This window comes from Haemaphysalis longicornis, unplaced genomic scaffold (genome assembly GCF_048455015.1).
Source record: "Haemaphysalis longicornis isolate Haplotype H1 unplaced genomic scaffold, Haemaphysalis longicornis Haplotype H1 scaffold_27, whole genome shotgun sequence".
Classification (NCBI taxonomy): domain Eukaryota; kingdom Metazoa; phylum Arthropoda; class Arachnida; order Ixodida; family Ixodidae; genus Haemaphysalis; species Haemaphysalis longicornis.
In genome coordinates, this window is record NW_027526325.1 from 744954 (window position 1) to 765793 (window position 20840).

Below are 20840 nucleotides of genomic sequence, written 5' to 3' on the forward strand. Positions count from 1 at the left end.
ACGTCGGGCCTTTGGGTATTTACTGCCTCCGTCTTTACAAAAACTTCGTTTGGTGTGGGTGCCTGGACACGCAGGCATCTGGCTCAACGAAGCGGCCGACACTCTGGCGGGCATTGCATTGGATGGCCCAGTGATGGAGGTTCTACCACCCATAAATTTTGTCACCTCGGCACGCTTTCGAAGATTAGGCCTGCTACAAAGCATGGCGGAATCTGCGTACGCAAGTTCTAGACCTCGAGCACCTTCGGCACTCATGGAAGTGCCGGATTATAGTCAGTCACGAGCTTGTGAAGTTACCCTCACCAGCTTTCGGTGTGGTGTCCCAAATTTAAATTATTACTTGTATCGCTGCAATCTGGCCCCTTCACCACTCTGTACATTTTGTAACGAATTATAAACAGCTGAACATTTTTTCCTCTCCTGCCGACGGTACTCCTCCATACGAAAAAGATACTTAGAAAACAGCTTTAACAAATTGGCCTTCCCACTGTCTATTCCTCTGATCTTATCGTTCGTGGCGAAGGCACTGGGTTTCAGCCGCGCAGATCTTTGCTCCGCCGTGCCTTGTTCATTTCGGAATCTGGCCGTCTCCCGTGCTAGCCCCAGGCCATGCCGGGCTTCCCTCAAAAAGATCGATCCCTGCGTGTATGATCGCTGCTATCGGTGCCTTCCCGGCCACTGCCTCTCCTTCGCCAGCTTCCCTTCTTGTTTTATTTCTCTACATACTTTTCATGTTTTCTTTCCTGTATTTTTATTTTATTTTATGTTGGTTACAACACTTCCTGAGGCTACGTCTCATACATGTTGGAGCAGTTTTTTTTCTGTCTATATTTCCCTAATATTTTATTTAATTCCTTAAATGTGCTTCTTTAATTACTTTGTAATTTCTATCTGTGAGCGCCCCTTTCCTGGCCAATCCCCCTGAGTGGGTATGAGCCACCTCTTTTGGCACCACCACCACCATCCAAAAATAAGTCTCCATGCAGAAGGTCCAAGAAAGGCTGTTGTTGCTTACACTTTCAAGAAGACATCAACACTGCCATTGCTTTACAATATGAAGTAAATTTTTATTACACCATATCCTCAGCTTCAGTTGGTGTTGCCCTTTCTGGGTGACCTGTAAAACCAAAGGTGCAATATAATTAGCAATACGGCTGTGTTCCTTCTATACATGATAGAAAAAGAGCAAAAAAATATACATGGAAAAACCCAGGACCTTAATTTGTTGCGTTGTTTCTTCATTTTGTGTTATTTTTTGTCCTACTGGCCCAATTTCAATTCTTGAAAGCAACTTTCGTGAAAAACCTATTGCGCATGATTTTCCATACCCACCATTATTACATGAAATGGCTTTTGCCTGAATGCCAGTTTCACGAAGGAAGAGGCAGAGGGCATGGGGAAGGGTGCAAGTGCTGGGGTAGCTTGGGGGGGGGGGCAATATATACGTTCCCATTCTGCAGTATGATTCTAATCTTGTACATTGCTATTTTGAATCAGAAGTGGTTTTCTTTGGGTGGCAATTCCTTTTTCCTAAAAAAATGTAATTCTTACTGTAAACAGCACCAAGCATCAAAAAAAGGATATCAGCTAGTTCTAACTGAGGAGGAAAAAGGTTCACGTCAATTTATAAGGCTATGTCAAAGACTATGCCAGCTTCTGTATGTGGTGTGGTTCCAGTTGGGCTAACAAGTGATTCGCAAAAAAATTGGACACCACTTGACACTGTGTGGTCGCATACAGTTCTGCACCATCTGCCCCTATTTTCTGTGACTGGCAATAAAAACTGGCTGCTTCAAAATAATAAATGTGGCTAAGAAATTTCTAATATTATTATTTTGAAGCAGCCAGTTTTTATTGCCAGTCACAGAAAATAGGGGCAGATGGTGCAGAACTGTATGCGACCACACAGTGTGAAGTGGTGTCCAATTTTTTTGCAAATCACTTGTTAGCCCAACTGGAACCACACCACATACAGAAGCTGTCATAGTCTTTGACATAGCCTTATAAATTGACGTGAACCTTTTTCCTTCTCAGAACTAGCTGATATCCTTTTTTTGCTGCTTGGTGATGTTAAGAGTAAGAACTACATTTTTTTAGGAAAAAGGAATTGCCACCCAAAGAAAACCACTTCTGATTCAAAATAGCAATGTACAAGATTAGAAACATACTGCAGAATGGGAACGTATATATTGCCCCCCCCCCCCCCCCCCAAGCTACCCCAGCACTTGCACCCTCCCCCATGCCCTCTGCCTCTTCCTTCGTGAAACTGGATTTGCCGGCCCCCCTCAAGATAAAATCCTTCTGACGCCCATGCTTATATATACATGAGGAACCAATAAAGTGTGCCGCTGGCCGAATTGGTTCTCAATGCATAAATACGAGGCTGATTCAAAGAGAAACGATAAGAAAAAGGGCACGGGTGCCTTCATGGTCTGTTCCACGACTTTCACTACAACTTGGAACGATGTTTGGCCCTGAGAATTCGATATACGCCTCCATGCCTATTCGGCACAAGGAAGCGGATCCAAACATCAGCACTGACTCCCGGGCCACATCTCTAAGGCTTTTGATGTCTAGTTGGCGCATGCGCAGTAGGGCTCGTCCACCGTTCTTGAACTTCAGGTTTCGCTGGCTGCTCTTGCTCTTCGTAAAAAAAAAAAAAACTCTCCCAACGGGCCGTTGCGCATGTGCAGTTTTGCGGGAAGCCAGCCCATATGTAAACACCGGCCCATATGCGCCGGCTAGAGCACTGCACGGGCCCGGGCCGGCCCGAAAGCCCGGGCCCGACCCGCGGGCGGGGACGGGCCGCCCGAAGTCGATTATTGGCGGGCCCGGACCGGGCCCGGGCTCAGTGCCATGGGCCCGGGCCGGTCTTTAATTCATAGCCCCTGTCATTAATAGTTCCGACGTGAAGTGTAGAAAAGAGCATAAAATTGAATATTCTAAGTTTACTTTTACGCCTTCTTGATGTTAGTTGTACTTATTGTTTTAAAAACATGTTTTGCTAGGTCTGATAGTCACTATACTGTAATTAAAATCACTGTACTGCATGTACTGCATACATGCAGTACTGCATACTGCATGTACTGCATACACGTTTTATATTTGGGTGTATAACGTATCAAAGATACGGTTACAAGGAATGCCCTAGCGGGGAAGGAATTAAGACACCCTGGAGCTGTACACCTATGTCTATGTACGTGTGTTTTACGATGTCGAACCAATCTAAATGCGGCTGCCATGGCCGGCAATCAAACTCGCGTGCCAGAGAAGCGCCACCGCTTAACAACCACTGCAGAGAAAATATTTCAACGCACGCACGTACTCGTGGATTCAAATGGGGAGCAAGAAATCTCAGCAATACCAACTTGTGACCGAGACAACCACGTGAAGTTGCCAAGATTCTGGTGATCAAAGGTGATGGTGTCTCTCGTGTACGGTTGCGAGCTATCAAGCCGATGTGGCGTGAACTGCAGACGGTGCAAGCTAAACTATGTGCACTTTTAAACACTTATTTTTTGCGTTTCAATTCAGGACGTGCTTGTACAGACTAGATGCTCCGTCTGATTTCCCGCTACGAAAACACTGGTCCAAATATAATAAATTTTCTTCAGCGTCTAAGACCGCCCTAGCAAAAATTCTGATAGAAACTTGTATTAGTCTTATACATTTTTGTATTAGGTGTATAAGACATGTATTAGTCTTATACAAACTTGTATCAGTTTTATAAGTTTCATATACAAGTTGTATTAGTCTAATACAAATACACCTATTACTTTGTATCAGTTTATAAATACAAATAGATCTCATAGACCTGAGTCTAATACAAACTAATAGAGACGTATTGGTTTACAAATACAAATAGATCTGATAGAGCTGAGTCTAATACGAACTAATAGAGACGTATTGGTTTAAATAAAAACTAATACAAATGGACCCGCAAAGTGCTATTGCCTGAATTTTTATTTTCTTCGGAAAATCACAAGACAAAAGGTTGAAATGATCGCCCTTGAGCAATAATTTTTATTTGGTATAATATTATGAAGCGTTTTGTTCACTAATAAATCTCTGTTAATCTCCAACCAAATTATTATGCAAAATAGGTCAACATTTTTTTTATTATTTTCGCTCCTAAAAAATGCGCTACATGAAGAGAGCTGATGGGAGCTGGGAGTACTGCGCCAGCGATAAGTCACCTTACCTGACCACCTGCGAGGCTGCAAGTAAAGTCCCTCGAACGCCGATCGAGGGACTTCAGCTGCAAGAAGAGCAGCAAGAAATCTAAGCCAAAAAAACTGCAACGAAGTCAAGCCAAGCCATGCCAATGGTCTTCGTTGGGTAGCCAATATGGCGACATCAAAGTGCGGCTGGCGTGTGTGTACGTTCAGGAAGAAGACGGTTAGAAGGAAGCGGCTTCTAGCGTTATTTCGCATCAGACGCGTGTGCATCGCGTCATCGAGAAGTGTTGGAGATGTGTCTAACGCCCGTATAACTTTGGCAAGTATGAACCAGGCCGCAGCGCGATCCATCATGGACCCGTCACCTCGCGGCTCCGGACATCTTTGCTCTGTCTGCTATGCTGTGTAACGAACGCCTGGCATCGAAGAAAGCGTGTGCATCACATCATCCAGAAGTGTTGGCGATGTGTCAAGCGCCCGCCTAACACTGACAAATGTAATCCCGGCCGCCGCCCGACCCATCTTTGACCCGTCACCTCGCCGCTTCGGACTCCTTTCTTCATTCTCAAGGGAATGCCTCACGAAGAAGAGACTCCATTCTAATCGCGTGTTGCGGAAGGGTGAATGCTGTTTTGAATTTGCATCGAAATGTAAATGGTGTTCAATCGGCCATTAATGCGCTCGATGTGTACCTATGGCTGGACCGTACAGGTTTGAAGAGCTTTTCTGATTGCATGCTGCAGCTATTTTGTGGATTCGCATGGCAATTTATTCGTTCGTTCTTAATCAGGTTACGAACTTATGTATCATTAAATTATTCAGCCAGATTTCTGTCAGCCAGAGGAATTTGCCTGTGTACCCTGATAATAAAATGTGTTGCCATGTTTCATTGCTTTGTTCGAAGTTGCACTGGTTCTGATAGAACTAGTACACTCTGGTAGACCTATCAGACTAATACAGTCTGATAGGCCTACCAGACTAATACACACTGATAGACCTAATAGACTAATACAGACTGATAGACCTAATAGACTAATACAGACTGATAGAACTAATAGGCTAATGCAAACTGATAGGTCTATTAGTGACAATAAGCATTACGTGTATTAGAATTTGTATCAGAATTTTTGCTAGGGTGGGCCTGGTCACACGCACGCGGGCCCTCCCTAGGCTCAAAAATAAATGACCGGGCCCGGGCAGGGCCTGGGCTTGAGATGACGGGCCCGGGCTAGGTTCACTTATGAATGCCCGGGCCCGGGCTCGGTGTCACGGGCCCGGGTCGGGCTCGGGCTTCACATAGTGGGCCCGGGCCGGGCTCGGGCCTTAAAATCAGGCCCGTGCAGTGCTCTAGCGCCGGCCCTGTGAGGTGGAGGAATCAGGGAAAATGAAACCCACTCCCCGCAGCGGCTCCAGGCCGCTAGGATCGCCACATTAGAAAACGAAACTAGAAAATGTCGCCTCAGAGTGTTTACGCCTAAGGTCCCTAGTATAGCTACGCCACGAAATTTTCCGACCAACGAAAGGTATACTGCTTCCATTTTTCACTGTAAAAAGGTAAAAAAGACGGAAATACGTCAGAAAAGCCATATTTTAGTGCTGGTGAAATCTGGTAAAATTTTGGCCAAGATTTGGTGCCGAAGCCTCTTTCCGATCTGGCAACGCTGGTCAGCGGCCACAACGTTGCCAGCCATCTAGTAACGTTGGACCATGGGTTGGACCAGCCATAGTAGAGTGTACTAGACACTCTGGGACGCTCTGACCGGCCATCAACAAATCGAGGTCGTGACGTCACAGCCAAAAGTCACGTGATAAAGACATTTTCGTCACTTCCTGAGCCGTGGGCTTTTTTGTTGTTTTTACTTTTATCGCGTAGCATCAAAAAGCTATGCACTGCGGTAAGGTGTTTTTTATCACTATTGCGCAAGTACGCCCAACTGCAGCGGTAGGTTGGTTTTGGCGTTTGTTTGATGATAGAGTTTCTGTCAACGTAGCCGTCACTTCCTTTAGTTTCACCCAAGCATGCGAAGGCGATTGCCAAAGGTGTGTGCGCTACAGGAGCAACCCTGCACTTAGTGCAGGAGCAGCCCTGCACCAACGGCATCTGCTCCCATTTTCTGTGACTGGCCATAAAAACTGGCTGCTTCAAAATAATAAATTTCTTAGCCACATTTACATTCAGGCAAAAAGTATCGTGCAGCCATTTAATGTAGTAATGGTTGTTATGGAAAATCGTGCTCAATAGGTTTTTCACGAAAGTTGGTTTCAAGAATTCAAATTGTGCCAGTAAGACAAAAATAGCACAAAATGAAAAAAACATAACAAAGGTCCTGGGTTTTGCCATGTTTGTTTTTGTGCTTTTTTCTATCGTATACAAGCAACATGGCCGTATTGCTAATTGTATTTCACCTTTGGTTTTACAGGTCACCCAGAAAGGACAACTTCAATTGAAGCTGAGGATGTGGTGTAATAAAAATTTACTTCATATTGTAAAACAATAGCAGTGTTGATGTCTTCTTGAAAGTGTAAGAAACAACAGCCTTTCTTGGACCTTTTGCATGCAGACTTATTTTTGGATAACTTGAAAACAATGTAAAATAGTTAACCCGTTTCTTCTTGTCTTCTTTTTCTTTTAGGGTAGGTGGTGCTTCTTTTCTTTCAGGTTGTTTTGAGTTGACTGTTTTTCACAATTGATTCAGTTATTTAAGCATTCTGGAGTAGACATACTCTCAGTACAATTGAGCTGACGTCGCCTGAAGTTTATCATGCTAAGCGTCACACGTGCACCCTAGCTGCATGCTCACCATGGGCACGGACGAGTTGCAGGGTGTGCATGAAGGTAGCACAGAATTCTTTTATCAGCATGTAACCACCTAAGAGTCCACATACTTGAGCAAAATCATGGGCATCTTATGTGGCATAGAAATAATAGCAGTTGCCCTGCCAGTTGGAAAACATACAATTCAACAATGCAGACGCTAATCAATATATATTTCCTTCTGCTTAGAAATGGCCTTTCTGTATTTTCTACTTTATAAATAACATAATGTTTGGCTGCAGCAGCTCTGATAAACTAGAAAATGTCAATAATGAAGAAATGGGCATTGCTTCCACATAATTAATTTACAGATATATTTTTTTTTTTTGCCATTCGTGATGTGAAATTGCCTAGGCGAGTCTTTGGAGCTTGGTAAGAAACTGCTTCAATGCACAACATAAACCGTGTTGGACAAACGGCACTCCTAGCATGTGACATGCACGCGAAAGAATGCAGGATAAAAGTTCTATACATCTTCCGGTTTCCTTTTCCTGTGTCTGCATGTTGAAAGCGCCTTTATTTGCCAAAATAAAGCTGAGTGGGAGGAGGGATGTGAAACGTTTAAAGGTCACACTGCAAAAGAATGTGTCTTAAGAGTTTCGCAAACACTATCGATTAGCTTATTTACATCAGAAGCGTTTCTTACCATCACGTTTAGCCCCGGTGACTTTCTTGCACAGCTTAACAGCCATGCGGAAAAGCCAACTTTAACAGCTCGAGGCAAGGTGTACGAACACATACGAGTTGAAAGCACAGGTGCGCGTTCCCCCATTTGTACTCAAGAGTTCCTGTAGAACATGCTTTAGTTAACTGCTGCGTATTCAATTAAAATTGGTGTTTTGTGCGCCGCCGAAACCACATCGCGCTAAGAGGCACTCAGGGATCTCAGAATCTTATTAAGGCGAATAAAGCCGCCGTGGGATATTATTTAGAGAGTTGACGATACCCAGGAATAGACAGCTTGAGGCTACTATAGATACATACTTGATTACACAAAACTCAAAAGTAAAATAAAAAAATGACGCGGGCGGCCCGACACAATACGATATGTTGATCAACACCGTATGTTATGCACCGACTGCCCGCGTAATTTCTGTTCCTGCCTCAATTAAATGCTCAAACGTGTCGTAAACGGCCCTGTGGGCAGCCTTAATCTATTTCACGCCCATGACTACAGCGCAAACTTTGCTGTGGCCGAAGCCAGGTACGCAGGTACTTTGCCGTTCGTACGAAGGTCGCGTCAGCCCGCCACCAAGCAAGCTCGGGAGTGTTTCTGACAAAGCCTCATAGATGGCGCTATACGGGTAGTGCGTATAGCAATTTCCGGTGGGGCTCCACTACGTAGTACATATAGCATCGTCCTTTTTTGTTTCGTTTTGGTGCAGTACGATATCGGTCATCCAAACTTTTTATGGGCCTGGTACTGGTACTACGTATACAACGGAGTTATGGTGGAGTCAGTGACTGCCGAACAGGCAACATGAGCAACACGCTTACAGCAGATAGCTCGACGCAACACTTGACAATCGTGTAAGCACTGTCCACAGCGGCTACGTTGACAGGTACTCGGGCATCAAACAAAACGCCAAAGTGAACCCACCGCTGCAGAAGGGCGCACTTGCGCAATAGTGATAAAACAACACCTTACCGCAGTGCATAGCTTCTCGGTGCTGTGCGCAAAACGTTGATGCGCAGTGCCTTCGTGATAAAAGTAAAAACAAAAAAAAAGGTCTACGACCCAGGAAGTGACGAAAATGTCTTTATCACGTGACTTTTGGCTGTGTCGTCACGACCTCGATCTGTTGATGGCCGGAGAGAGCGTCCCTCTAGCCAGCCCGTGAGCCGTCAGTGCCGCCAGTTGCTGGCCGTTCGCTAACGATGCTTCTAGTATTGATAACGCGGCTGCCTGTGGAGTGTTGACTGGTGATTTCAGCCTTGCTTATGTTTTCCTGGCTGTAGTCTCAGGTGAGAGCACTGGTGATCGATTGGACATTCCCTCTATTTTTTTTGTACCGATCACCCCGCAGGAGAAGGTCGTATCCCTCCGACAGGGTTGGCTGAAAACAGTCCGTTTGACGACTTCCCGTAACAGCAAGGCCTAGCGCCGGTTGCCTCTTCGTTTTTGAGCTGCGCTGGAATCGTTCTCACTCACTGTTGGGATCTAGTCATGAGACGCCAGAACATCGAAACAGCGTCAGCGGTAATGGCAGTGTCAGCCCGGGTCAAAGGAAAGCCCTGACGGAGGTCATCTCGTGACCCATCATCTCGAGCGGTGCGTGCAGGCTGGCCTCCTTGTCACAACGCGCATTGTGGAAGCCGCTGCGTCCCAGGGGATGGCTCGCGCCAAGCAGTAGCCGCTCTTGCTGCGTGTCCGTCACTAATGGCCTGCCTACGGCCACGGGGCTGGTGCATTTGTTGGTGTCGCACGGCACCGTGAAAGCCGTGTGCGATGCCAAGCATGCTCTATGACCTATCGGCTGCGCTTTTTTCATGTTGCAGACGCGCTTACGTGTTTACCCCTCAAGAATCGCTGCTTGCTTCACATGCCCGTCCTTCACTGAAAAAAAAAAAAGAAAGCGGCTACGAAAGGTTACAAAGGCTCGCCTCCCATAGTGGCCATTGTAGCGACGTGCTAAAATCTATTCCCGTTTTTAATGTGTAGAGCCAGGCGTCCTGTGGTATCCACTTATAGGTTCATCATGCGCAGCTAGCCAGCATTTACATGCAGAGGACGCAAACGCAGCCGAACCGATGTCGTCCCTTCATAATCGTATTCGTAGGGGCTGGTCGTGTGCCGCGCATCTGCTTTTCGCCACAGCATTTTTATGCCGTGTCGCCAAGCTTGCTTAAAGGCTGCGTCTAATCTCGTGGCAGTTTCCATAAAACCTGGCTGGCCTAAAATTCGCTGAATAATATTTTGTCCAAATGTAACCTAACATAACCTCACCGAGCCTAACGTAACCTGACCGAACGCATATTATAACCTACCCAAATACCGCCCAACTGCAGCAAACCTAATTTAACCCAGCCGAGCGACACAGAACACAACCTGTATTAAACGTAATCCAACCCATTCTAGACGTCCTGCGCGTCGATTAACAAAATTGCGAAAGCCAAAAAGGAAAACAAAATCGCACTCGAACCTCAGCTTTCTTGTTTAAAAGCCAGTACTATTCGCCGCGAGATGAACATGTAGGTGGCGGCAGCGTCACGCTGCTAGTGCGGATGCTCCGCCGAGCGGCCCGGTAGAATGCACACTGTGGGCGCGCTTCGTGCCTTTCTCGCGCCGTATGTGCACATGAAAGGCGCAGACAAGAGTGGTATGCTGTATTTCAGTTCCTCAACATTCAATGTGATAGCATGGAAGCGGCAATAAGTTTTCATTTCTACAACAAAAAAGCGGCGACCGATCAGGAATCTCAGAACAGCCGCAATAATGACAATGAACTTTTACGGCGTGGCTCGTAGTAAGCTCGATCTTTGCAGACTATGGCTTTGAGCTTTCAATAAAAGCATAAATACAAATCAGGGAGCCTCAATCCCTGGAATTCCGTTTACAACAGCAGTTTCAATCACTTTCGCTGGTAGCATGACGCATTCTTGCATTTGTGGGATGCCCTGAAATGGTAGCACGTAACTGCCCAGACATTTTTTTCTATCTGCTTACGATATTTTTTGTGTGTTCGAAAGGCAACATAAAATTACGGAATTTTAACCGGACCAGAGATATAAATGCAACCGTTGTAACGGTCTTTGCTCGCAGCTTTAGTTAAATGAAATTTTAGCGACTCTGAAGGCAGGTTTGATGAATGACGGTGTCGGATCACTTATTTATGGTTTTCGTCGCAAGTGAACTTTCGAATTGAATTGTGAACGCACGCAGTACAATCACATCTCATGTTTAGCTAGGTTTTTGCAAAGTGACAAGCAGGTTTACAGTGGGCAAACCAAGCTTCTGGGACCTCACAGGAAACACAAATTTTCTGCTACGGCTGCTCTGTTGACCATTTGCGTTCCTTTTATGAAAGAGCTTGAGTCCCACATTGTAAATTTTGATGGTTGAATGTTGCTATAGTCTTCGTGTTGTCTTGATTGTTGTTACTAATCTTCATTATATTGTATGTATACTGTGTAGCCCCTCCTGCCAGGGCCAAAATACTGGCCTGCAGTATCGTTAAATAAAAATAAAATCTATCAGGTGCCTGCAACAGCGAGATGTGTTTGCATTCTTGCGTATAAGGGCGCTTACGAACCCTAAAGATGGCAAATGAAGTTGCACTGTTGCAGATGTAGAAAAACGTTTCCTTTTTATTTCTCGTTACGACACAGCGCTACGGGTTCCCGGTAGCTTCTTTGTTTTGTAAACTGAATCTTGCTTTTGTCTTGACATCTAATTCTTGAGGATTGTTTAAAAAAGGCAAGGAAGAAAATGTTTTCTGTGCATTTCGGTTTTTTTTTTTTCTTGGGGGGGGGGGTTCTGCCAACGTTCCAAGAGCAGCGAGAAGAAAACACGTGTAACGCAAAAATCGAAACGTTGGTTATCAGTATTACTTGCAACTGAAAGTACGCTCGGCGTCGTGTTTTGCAGCAGTGAAAAAGCAGTACTTCAACAACTAGAAGCCAGTATTTTCAAAACTGATTAACGCCCCTTTTGGTCCGAGATTGTCCAGGAATTTTGGGTCGCCTTTTTCAAAACAGTAGTGAAGCAAGCATTGTGGGGAAAATAAAGAAATCCAGCGAGTCATGGCACACACCCTCCACACATGTAGGCAACAATATGCATTATATTACGCGATTTTTCCTCTCTCTTTAAACTTAGGTTCACCTTAAGATATTAAGACGTGACCATATTAGGCATTTAGTTATGCTGAGTGAAACACATTTCTGGACAAGGTGATTCATGTCGGGATTTGAAAAGGGGCCATATAAAAATGACGCACGTAATGCCACAGGACAAGCGCAAACTCACAACTGCGTAATTTTACTCAGAAATCCTCCCGAAATACTCTTGCGCATCCACAGAAGCGTATCTTAAATAATGTGTAAAATTGGCAACAGAGTATAAGCAACGACTATACAGAAATGGTATTTATTTTCGAAAGGGTACGGGAAGAATTTGATCGCACAGGCGCTTGCGAGTATAAAATACGTCTCCGGTAATGTATGGGCGATAGTGCACGGGTCGTGTGCAGTGTAATTGTTTGTTTGTTTCTTATTTCTATAATTACACGGCGAAATTTTTCAAGGGTGTGGCAAATGCACGGGTATGCACAGGTCTTGTCGCTTCTTACCCGTTTTGTGCACTAAACTTTTATCCTTTAAATAATCCCCACGCCACCTTCAAAAAGTACCCTTTGACGTTCCCGAAACGGCAGTCGATTGCGCTCATCTATAAAAAAGGTGCAATGTGTCGAAGCAACGTTTATAACACGTTTCACACTGAAGCGGTGACCACGGCGAAGATGTTTCGTGGAATTAAACCAGCGCATTAACCCGCAACGGCTGCTGATTATTGCGTTTCTAGAGGAAATTCGCAAGCACAGGAAACTATGTCATTGCTGACTGCCAAGCAAGTAGACATAGTGGTTGTTTTGTCGTGTGCAGCACGCGTCTTGGGCTGCGCGCAACGTGAACGAGCAGACGACGCGAGAGCGCCATCCACGCTAGGAGCGGTTCGTCGCGCCGCTGCCAGGGGACGACTGTGTTCCATCTCAAGGCGAATACAGCGGCACTATATAGGGAATATTTATCCCATACAATCTCTGGGTAGCATGCTTAGCCAATGAGAGGCGACTGCCGTGAGAAATTTGACGGTAATTCTCACGGTTGCTTTGATAATAGACACTTCCTTGCTTCAAAGCACTTGGTCTTTTGTGGAAACTTGGTAGTGAACCATGTCTGCAGGCGTTGTGGCCTGGGTGCTGTGTCCAGTTGCTTTTGCATGAGCAAAACGCTGAAATGGTTCAAGACTTCCCAGCATGTTGAAACGGTGGTTGCTCTGACTGCGTTTTGGCACGCTTGTGGAGATGTCGACGGGTGAAAAAAAACACACGAATGCACTCGGGTAGCCGTGACAAGGCACTGTGGGTGCGGTGCTGTCACTGTCAAGGTGTATGCAGCCGAAGCCACCTTGGATGTGTGCAGCTCCACAGTTGCCGGCAGTCGGTGTGTAATGCTGTTTGGCCTTGCAGTTTCGCAGTTTTTGAAGCTGACAGGAAGGGTGCACGGTCATCTTTGCACTTGATTGTGGTTTCTTGTACCCGTGAGCAATGTGACACGAAAGCCTGGTGGAGCGTGCCGCTTCGAATGAGGGCAACCAAACAACTCTCCACAGCAGCAGGTTTGCTGCACCTGTGAATGGATGGGTAGAGTATGAAACACCTCTGATTGATTGATTGGTTGTGGGGTTTAATGCGCCAACACTTCACAGGCGATGAGGCTCGGATTAATTTTGACCACCTGCAGGGGATGTTTATTAACACGGGCCGAAATCTCCAACGCTCAGGCGCTCTTTCTTTCGCCTCCATCAGAAAAGCAGCCGCCTTGGCCACTGGGCTACCGCAGCGGGTCCAAAACACCTGTTCATATCGACTCGGGCCTCTTCATTTTGTTGCTGTTTGACTGTCCAGGGTCTTGGCTGCGCATTCCTTGGTTGTTGAAGACTGGTCATTCTTAGCTACCCCTGTGCTGAAACGTGTTTAAAAAAAAGTTGTCGAGCCCATGAGTTTCCGTTGCGCAGTAATTACCGTATCAGGGTGCGCACAGGTCCTTGAAAACCTTGAATACCCTTGAATTCCAGAAGTCTGTTTTCAAGGCCCTTGAAAACCTTGAATTTTTTACAAGTCCTTGAAAAGTCTTGAATTTCTTGAATTCTAGATTTAATTTAGTAATTGTCATCAAGAAAACGGACTTTGTTGCTGAACTTTTGTTCTTGTTTAATCATTCTGAACCGCAGTCAAGAAAACACCGGTTTTTATACCTCTGTAGCCGATTCTGTTAGGCAGCTGGCAACACTGAAGACAACGAGCCGTTTCCATCCCCATCGCTATCGCATCGCTACCTCGCCATCACTCGCTGAGTCATACGGCCGCGTCCGTGCGCTAGTATTTGTCTAATCGTGATTTCAGCGCTTTTTGAACGTGGCTTCTTCGGTTCAGTGAAAGTGATGTGTTGATATGTGAGACAATGCCCGGGAAAAGCAAGTTTCAGACTACGTGGCTCCACCATGACGACTACAAGCAGTGGATTGCACCGGACACAACAAGTCCGCATCGGGCTAAGTGCAAGCTTTGCTGCAAAACCTTTGATGTGACTGCCATGGGTGAATCGGCTTTGAAAAGCCACATGAAAAGTGCCAAGCATATTGCTGCAGTGAATATAACGCAAGGTCGCGTGTTGGACAGCCATCTCACTGCTGTCGCGAGAGAGACAGGGCAGTCCGCTACCACGGCTCCGTTGCCGTCACCAAGCCTAAACGACGCTTGCAAAACGCACGAGCTTGTTACTGACGCTGAAATTATTTGGACTCTGAAAGTCGTCACATCCCACATGTCGTACCGGATGTCATCGCAAGCAGGGGAGTTATTTCAGCGCATGTTCCCGGACAGTGAAGTGGCAAAGGCGTTTTCGTGTGGTGAAAAGAAATGCGCCTATGTGACATGTCATGGTCTGAGGCCTTTCTTTCTCTCAGCTTTGCAGCGAGAGATAGAACAGTGTGAAGTTTTTGTGGTACTTTTCGATGAGTCGGCAAATGACTGTCTCCACAGCAAGCAAATGGATGTGCACGTGAGGTGTTGGGACTCCGCTCAGAAAGTGACGACGAGGTATTATACCTCCGTTTTTCTGGGGCATTCTACAGCTGATGACATCCAGGAGAAGTTGCTGAGTGCCCTTGAGCCATTGCCCCTTGCAAACGTTCTTCAGATATCTATGGATGGTCCAAATGTTAATCTGAAGTTCTTTAGGCACATCCAAGTGCACTTGCAACAAAATTACCAGGTTCAATGTGTGGACTTAGGCACTTGCGGGCTTCACACAGTGCACAACGCTTACAGGGCAGGAGTTTCAGCAACTAAATGGGGACTTGATTGCCTGTTGTCTAGTCTGAATGCACTTTTTGAAGATGCCCCAGCACGGAGAGAGGACTTTTCTGCAGTCACCGGCCAGCACACTTTTCCTCTCAAGTTTGTCGCCCACCGGTGGTTAGAGAATGTCCCTGTAATTGAGCGAGCGTTGTTGGTGTGGTCTGACATCAACAAGTACATTGAGGCTGCTAGAAAAAAAGCTGTCAACCTGCCTAAATGTGCCTCGTTTAACAACTTGTTGGAGTTCAGCTGTGATGCTTTGCTCCCAGCAAAGTTGAATTTTGCATTGTGTGTGGCAAATGCACTGAAGCCTTTTTTGGTAGAGTACCAGACAGACAAAGCAATGGCCTTTTTCCTCGCAAGGGATTTAGAGACTGTTCTAAGGAAGCTGTTCACAAAGTTTCTGAAATGTTCAGTCCTGTCTGCCAAAGGAATCGTGGGCCTGCTGAAGGTCGACCTTGAGAATGCTGAGAACCATATTCCACTAGAAAAGGTGGATATAGGCTACAAGGCAGAGCAAATCATCAAGAATTCTCATGCAAGCGCAAAGGATGTGTTTCAGTTCCGGATGGAATGTAAACAGTTCTTGATCTATGCCACAAAGAAGGTTCTAGAGAGAAGCCCCCTGAAGTTTGCATTTGTTAGGGGCCTTTCTTCACTGGACCCAAGACAGATGTGTACAAAGCCAGACGAATGCCTTCCTCTTTTCAGAAAAGTGTTGGATACCCTCATCACTGTGGGTAGAATGGCTGACCACGTTCGAGACACAGTGTTGGCTGAGTACACGGAGCTCCTGCATGAGCAAAAACATAAACTTAGACAATTTGACAAGGGCACTGATAGGCTGGATGAATTCTATGCTGACCTCTTGAAGTTCAATTCAACCTACTCGGAGTTGTGGAGCATTGTGAAACTTCTGCTTGTCCTCAGTCACGGCCAAGCAACAGTTGAACGTGGATTCAGTGTGAACCGGCAGGTGTGCGTAGAGAACTTGAAGGAGCTTTCATACGTGTCGCAACGGGTTGTGTGTGATGCGGTTGAGAAGGCAGGTGGTGTCCTACAAATTCCAATCACTAAGGAACTGAGGATTGCTGTGTCGGCAGCTAGGCAGAGGTACGGAGCATACCTGGAAGCCCAGAAAAAGCAGGACCTTGATGCTTCAAAGCAGAGGAAAAAGCACTGCATAGAGGAAGAGCTTGACGCAATGAAAAGAAAGAAACAAAAGCTGGAAGCCACAATTGATGACCTCGTGGCTTCTGCAGATGCCTATGCGGAAAAAGCAGAGGCAGAAAATGATGTGACACACATTGTCAAGTCAAATAGCCTCAGGAAGACGGCAAAGGACAAGACAGCTGAGCTTCACTCGATCAAGGTCCAAATTCAGCAAAAGCGACTGGAGCTCCCCTGAAGAGGGTGGCTAGGAGGAGCTGCTTAATTTTTTTTTGCTTTGTGCAGTTAATGCTATTTGGGGCAATAGAACAATTTTCTATTGTGTGTGACATGAACAAATCTGCATTGTGATATATGATAAACCTATTCTTATTTTTTCTGTTCAGTGCAAGCAAATTTGCATTGTGAGATTTTTTTCTTTGTGCAATAAATATGTCGGGCCTTTTGAAAGCCTTGTCTGCAGATCTTTGATGTAAAAAAATCAAAATAACCTCGCGCAGAGGGCCTTGAAAAATCCTCCCACAGGGGCTTGAAAGTCCTTGAAAACCCTTGAATTTTTCTCTTCGAAACCTGTACGAACCCTGCCGTATTTTCCGGTCTATAAGTGGCACCTTTGTATAAGTCGCACCCCCCTCAAAACGACAGTTTTTCCGGAAAAAAAACGTGTATAAGTCGCACCGCTGTATAAGATGCACCGGTGTACAAGACGCACTTGTTAATCAGGTAAACTCATAGAGGATCAGATCGTTAAAAAGAGCGGCGAAAGTACATGGTTGCAGCGGCCGCCGCCTGTCAACGCATCGCCCGGTAAGGAGGACTAGACACGTGCATATACCGTCCAAAGTCTAGACAGAACTAACTTCTCAAAAATGGTTTATGGATACACACAGATGGCATGTACTTACAGACGGTGTTTAGGCAAAACCATCAGTCTTCTTCCTCAGACTCGCTAACAAATAATTCAGTATCTTCAGTGGGAGTTCTATCACTGTCGTCCTCCGACTCTCTGATGTCTTCTTCGCCAACATTGTTGCCGCTCGCGGACCGGATTACTCCGGCCTTTATCAACCCGGCTACAACTGTTTTTGTAGAAATGGAGTCCCAAGAGTCGGAGACCCATTTGGCCACCTCTCCAAACGTCGCGCGTCTCTAGTGTGCTGTCGTAAATCAGCGCAATAAAGGTGTCATGGCGGACGGAAGTTACACGACGGGAAGTGGCACGAAAATCAAAACTTATCTCCAAGCTGTCATTTTAAAAATTAGCAGCACGTTTACCTCCTTCAGAGTAACTGTCTGTAATAATTCATTAGCTGCATTTTGTTTTTGCAACTCAGTTTGATGTTACTTTGAATGTATTCTGAACTGTAGTTACTGCGCATGGCCTAAAGTGGCGTGTGGTTGTCGCAGGCCATTATCATTCTTTTTGACTAGAAAAAGCTGCAAATTCTTTGGTGCAATGTCCCGAAGCGACATATGGGCTATGAGAAATGCCGTACCGGTGGACTTGGGATTGATTTACACCGCAGAGCTGTGTCTCAACGTGCGCTGGCCACGCGCAGCCGCTGTGAACCAGATTTATTTCAAACATAAGACGCACCGGTGGATAAGATGCACCAACGAAAATTTCAGAAATAAACCGCGACTTATACACCGGAAAATATGGTATGTGTTGTGAGCATGTGCTGCTTTTAGTCACTGTACGGTCGTCAGGACTATAGCTGTTAAGAAATGCTGGCATGAAGGGAAGCCGTTCCTTTAGAAGAAAATGTCCCAGCCCATAGCCACCCCTTGGGTCGACCAGAAGAGAATGGTGAAGACCGCAGAGCCCCGGCAGCATCGTGGTGGGTCCATAAGTGCTGTGTCCTTCCAGACTGGCTCTGACTGGCTGCCAGAGCTGGGCTGAGGCAATTCCATTGTGAGTGCTTCCAGTGACTGGGCTTCCAGTTGCAGCCGGAAGGTGCCATAAAGACAAGATGCACGCTCACTTTGGAAGAACTGGCCTTTTGTGGCTCAGCTGGCACCGTTCCAGCAACAGAAGACATTTTTAGCGGAAAAGGCGCAAGGGTATTGGCATGACAGGGGACCTCACCTGATGTGGGCCAGTACAAAAAGCATAGTTGTCGCTGTGTTAACAGCACGTTGGCATTCAAGTCGGACGACGAAATGGAACTGGAAGGGAGCCCCAGTGGTCGATGGCCGTCAATTGCACAAAGAACATCGGAGGAAAAAGTGGAGTGTCTCGTCAGTAACACTCGGTTTGCAGGGAAATGGGCGTCATGGTGGGAAGCATTTCTGACGAATGGCACGTGCCCCCATGGCCCCCGCAAAGGGACGGTGCAGGAAGCACTGCTGTACTTGGGAAAGCAGCCTGCCCTCCGCAATGTCAATGCAGCTCCTAAAACCCAGGCGCGGAAGTGTGGAGTTGGCCGTCATCTTTGCCAATGCGCGGGCCATTTCAGTCGGGGCTCTCCACCTCAGACGATCAGGCACAGTCAGGGACTGGACCAGGTCAGTGTTCATGGGGGGCCAGTGTATGCACAGTACTCTGCTTCAGGCAGTGGCATTGAAGTTTGTTCGTGTCATTCACACTGGTACGGCAGACTTTGTGGGGAATGTATTTCATGTCCCCGTCGCTCGGCGGATCTAGTGGCATTCCAAGCGAATGTTTTCAGCTCGGTAAATTGCATTGTTTTGCCGTGCGGGTCCACTCGGGAAACACCAGTGACGATGGGGTAGATCACGGTCCGTGATGTTCTTACACCTTTCAGTTTTTCTAAGCAAAACAAATGTAGCTTTGTAAATGAAAAAAAATTGCCGCCATCCCTCCACGTTTTTGTCCAGTGAAGCTTTTGTAAACCACTACACATGCTGACGTGGAAGGTTTCTCGTTGTCTCGGCAGCCTTGTCACTGCTTAGCCTGTCGCATGCGCTCAGCGTCTTCAATGGGAAGTGCCTGGGTTGGTTGTTTACGACACAAAATTTTCCAACCAATGAGGGGCTAACAGCTTCGCTGTAAAACGTGTACTTCTCTATTAGGCGACATTCACGTCGCAAGCCGAGACAGGTAAGCAATAAATCCATACCTGGGTAACAGCAGGCATGGTGGAGCTCTGCCAGTGTGTTTTTTCTATATACGTATAACATTTAAAAAAAATATTTACTGGTAGGTTTTAAAGACACTGCTATCCAACTTCCATGTTTGATGACAGACCACTGCTGTTGAGGCTACTGATTTGGGTCAGTAGCTAACGCGAATGTGTACCCCAAACTCATTTGATCACTGAATGCCATTCACCTGTGTCGTTTAAGTGTCTGTTTGTAGTGCCAAACTAATGGCATTCACAGCCGTAGTTATTTGCTCTAAATGCCATTAGATTTCCCATGTGACAGGGGTATCAGCCGGGTGGGATGCTGTTTGGTTAGCAGACATACTGCTTTAGAGCGAGCGACGTTACTGCTAGTAGCTCTGCCATCCAATGGTGTCGCATGTTTGCTTGGAGTGCGCCCAGGAACAAGCATTCAGAGGTGGCCCGTAAAATCCTTGAAGTGCTGGAAATGTTCTTAAAATTGACGCCAAGGGAAATACATTTTCTCTTGGCGATTCCTTTGATGGAAGGGGCTCGCGACTCGTGTCGAGGAAACGGGGCTTGGAAAAGGGACCCTGTGGCCCTGAGTGCGCACCAGGGGTTTTTCCCGCATCTGTGTGGGCCTCATCCGGGGCCGTGTGTTTGGAGCGAAGCGGCCCTTGCGAGGCAGCGTTCCTTGTGCTCCTCCTCCCAGCGTGCCAGCATGGCGGCCAGCCGGGTGGCGCCTGGCGGCCCGAAGGCGGAGGCCCCCGAGCGCCCCGTGTCCCCGGAGCAGAGCTGTGCCATCTGCCTGGGGCCGCCCGAGAACCAGTCCTTCACCGACAGCTGCTTCCACACCTTCTGCTTCTCCTGCCTGCTCGAGTGGTCCAAGGTGCGCCCCCCTCTGTCCCCGCCGCCCGACTGGTGTGCTCGGGCTGGCTTGCGAGCCGGCGGAACTTTGCAGCGTGTCACCGACGAAGGGCCCCCGAGTTCAGGCCGCATGTTGAGGGGCCCAGAAAATCTCATCCCCGTGGGCCATTCCACCGCACTTGCTGACAGGCTAACTCCGCACGAGAAGCTCTGCCCACGGTGTGATGCGCCTTGGGAGACTGTTGCAGTTCAGAATGTAGTTCCGTAATGATTATGTTGTTTGACACGTAGATGATCACTACAGAGAAGGGAATTATATCCATATCGAGTTATTTTTACACCATGAAGAACTATTTAGTTAGAAGGTACGCAACGCACAAACAACTTAAAAAAAACATTATGGAAAATGTGGTGCAGCAGAACAACAAGAAATTAGCTTTTTGGGGGAATGTATGTAATTGTTTTCATTGCATGACAGAATGTTTTTATCCATTGTCTTTTAAAAGTGCGTCAGGTAAGTTACGCACGCATTACTTCCTATGTCAGGTTTTGACGCATTCGCATATGCATAGTGTGCTGCCAACACCACCTGCATCGCGCGTCCCCTCATCAGCTCTGTGAGTGTGTTGTGTGGCTGTTCTTTCACGAAGGATTCCCA

General features: G+C 46.6%; 2 protein-coding genes across 3 annotated transcripts in view; both read left to right on the forward strand.

The window, feature by feature from the left end:
• The first annotated feature begins 8798 nt into the window (after positions 1-8798).
• LOC144172920 (E3 ubiquitin-protein ligase Topors-like) overlaps positions 8799-20840 on the forward strand; it is an 80694-nt gene continuing 68652 nt past the window's right edge. The window contains exons 1-2 of one of the 2 annotated variants that reach the window (XM_077701512.1): positions 8799-8958; positions 20028-20204. In XM_077701512.1, coding sequence (XP_077557638.1) covers positions 20037-20204 — 168 coding nt within the window. In that variant the 5' untranslated portion in view covers positions 8799-8958; positions 20028-20036. Of the gene's footprint in view, positions 8959-9029; positions 9266-20027; positions 20205-20840 lie in introns of those variants that run through there. The other variant, XM_077701513.1, reaches the window with a different exon arrangement.
• Positions 12660-16697, forward strand: LOC144172919 (uncharacterized). The gene has a single exon (XM_077701511.1). The coding sequence runs from the start codon at positions 14179-14181 to the stop codon at positions 16483-16485; it is 2307 nt and encodes a 768-aa protein (XP_077557637.1). The 5' UTR covers positions 12660-14178; the 3' UTR covers positions 16486-16697.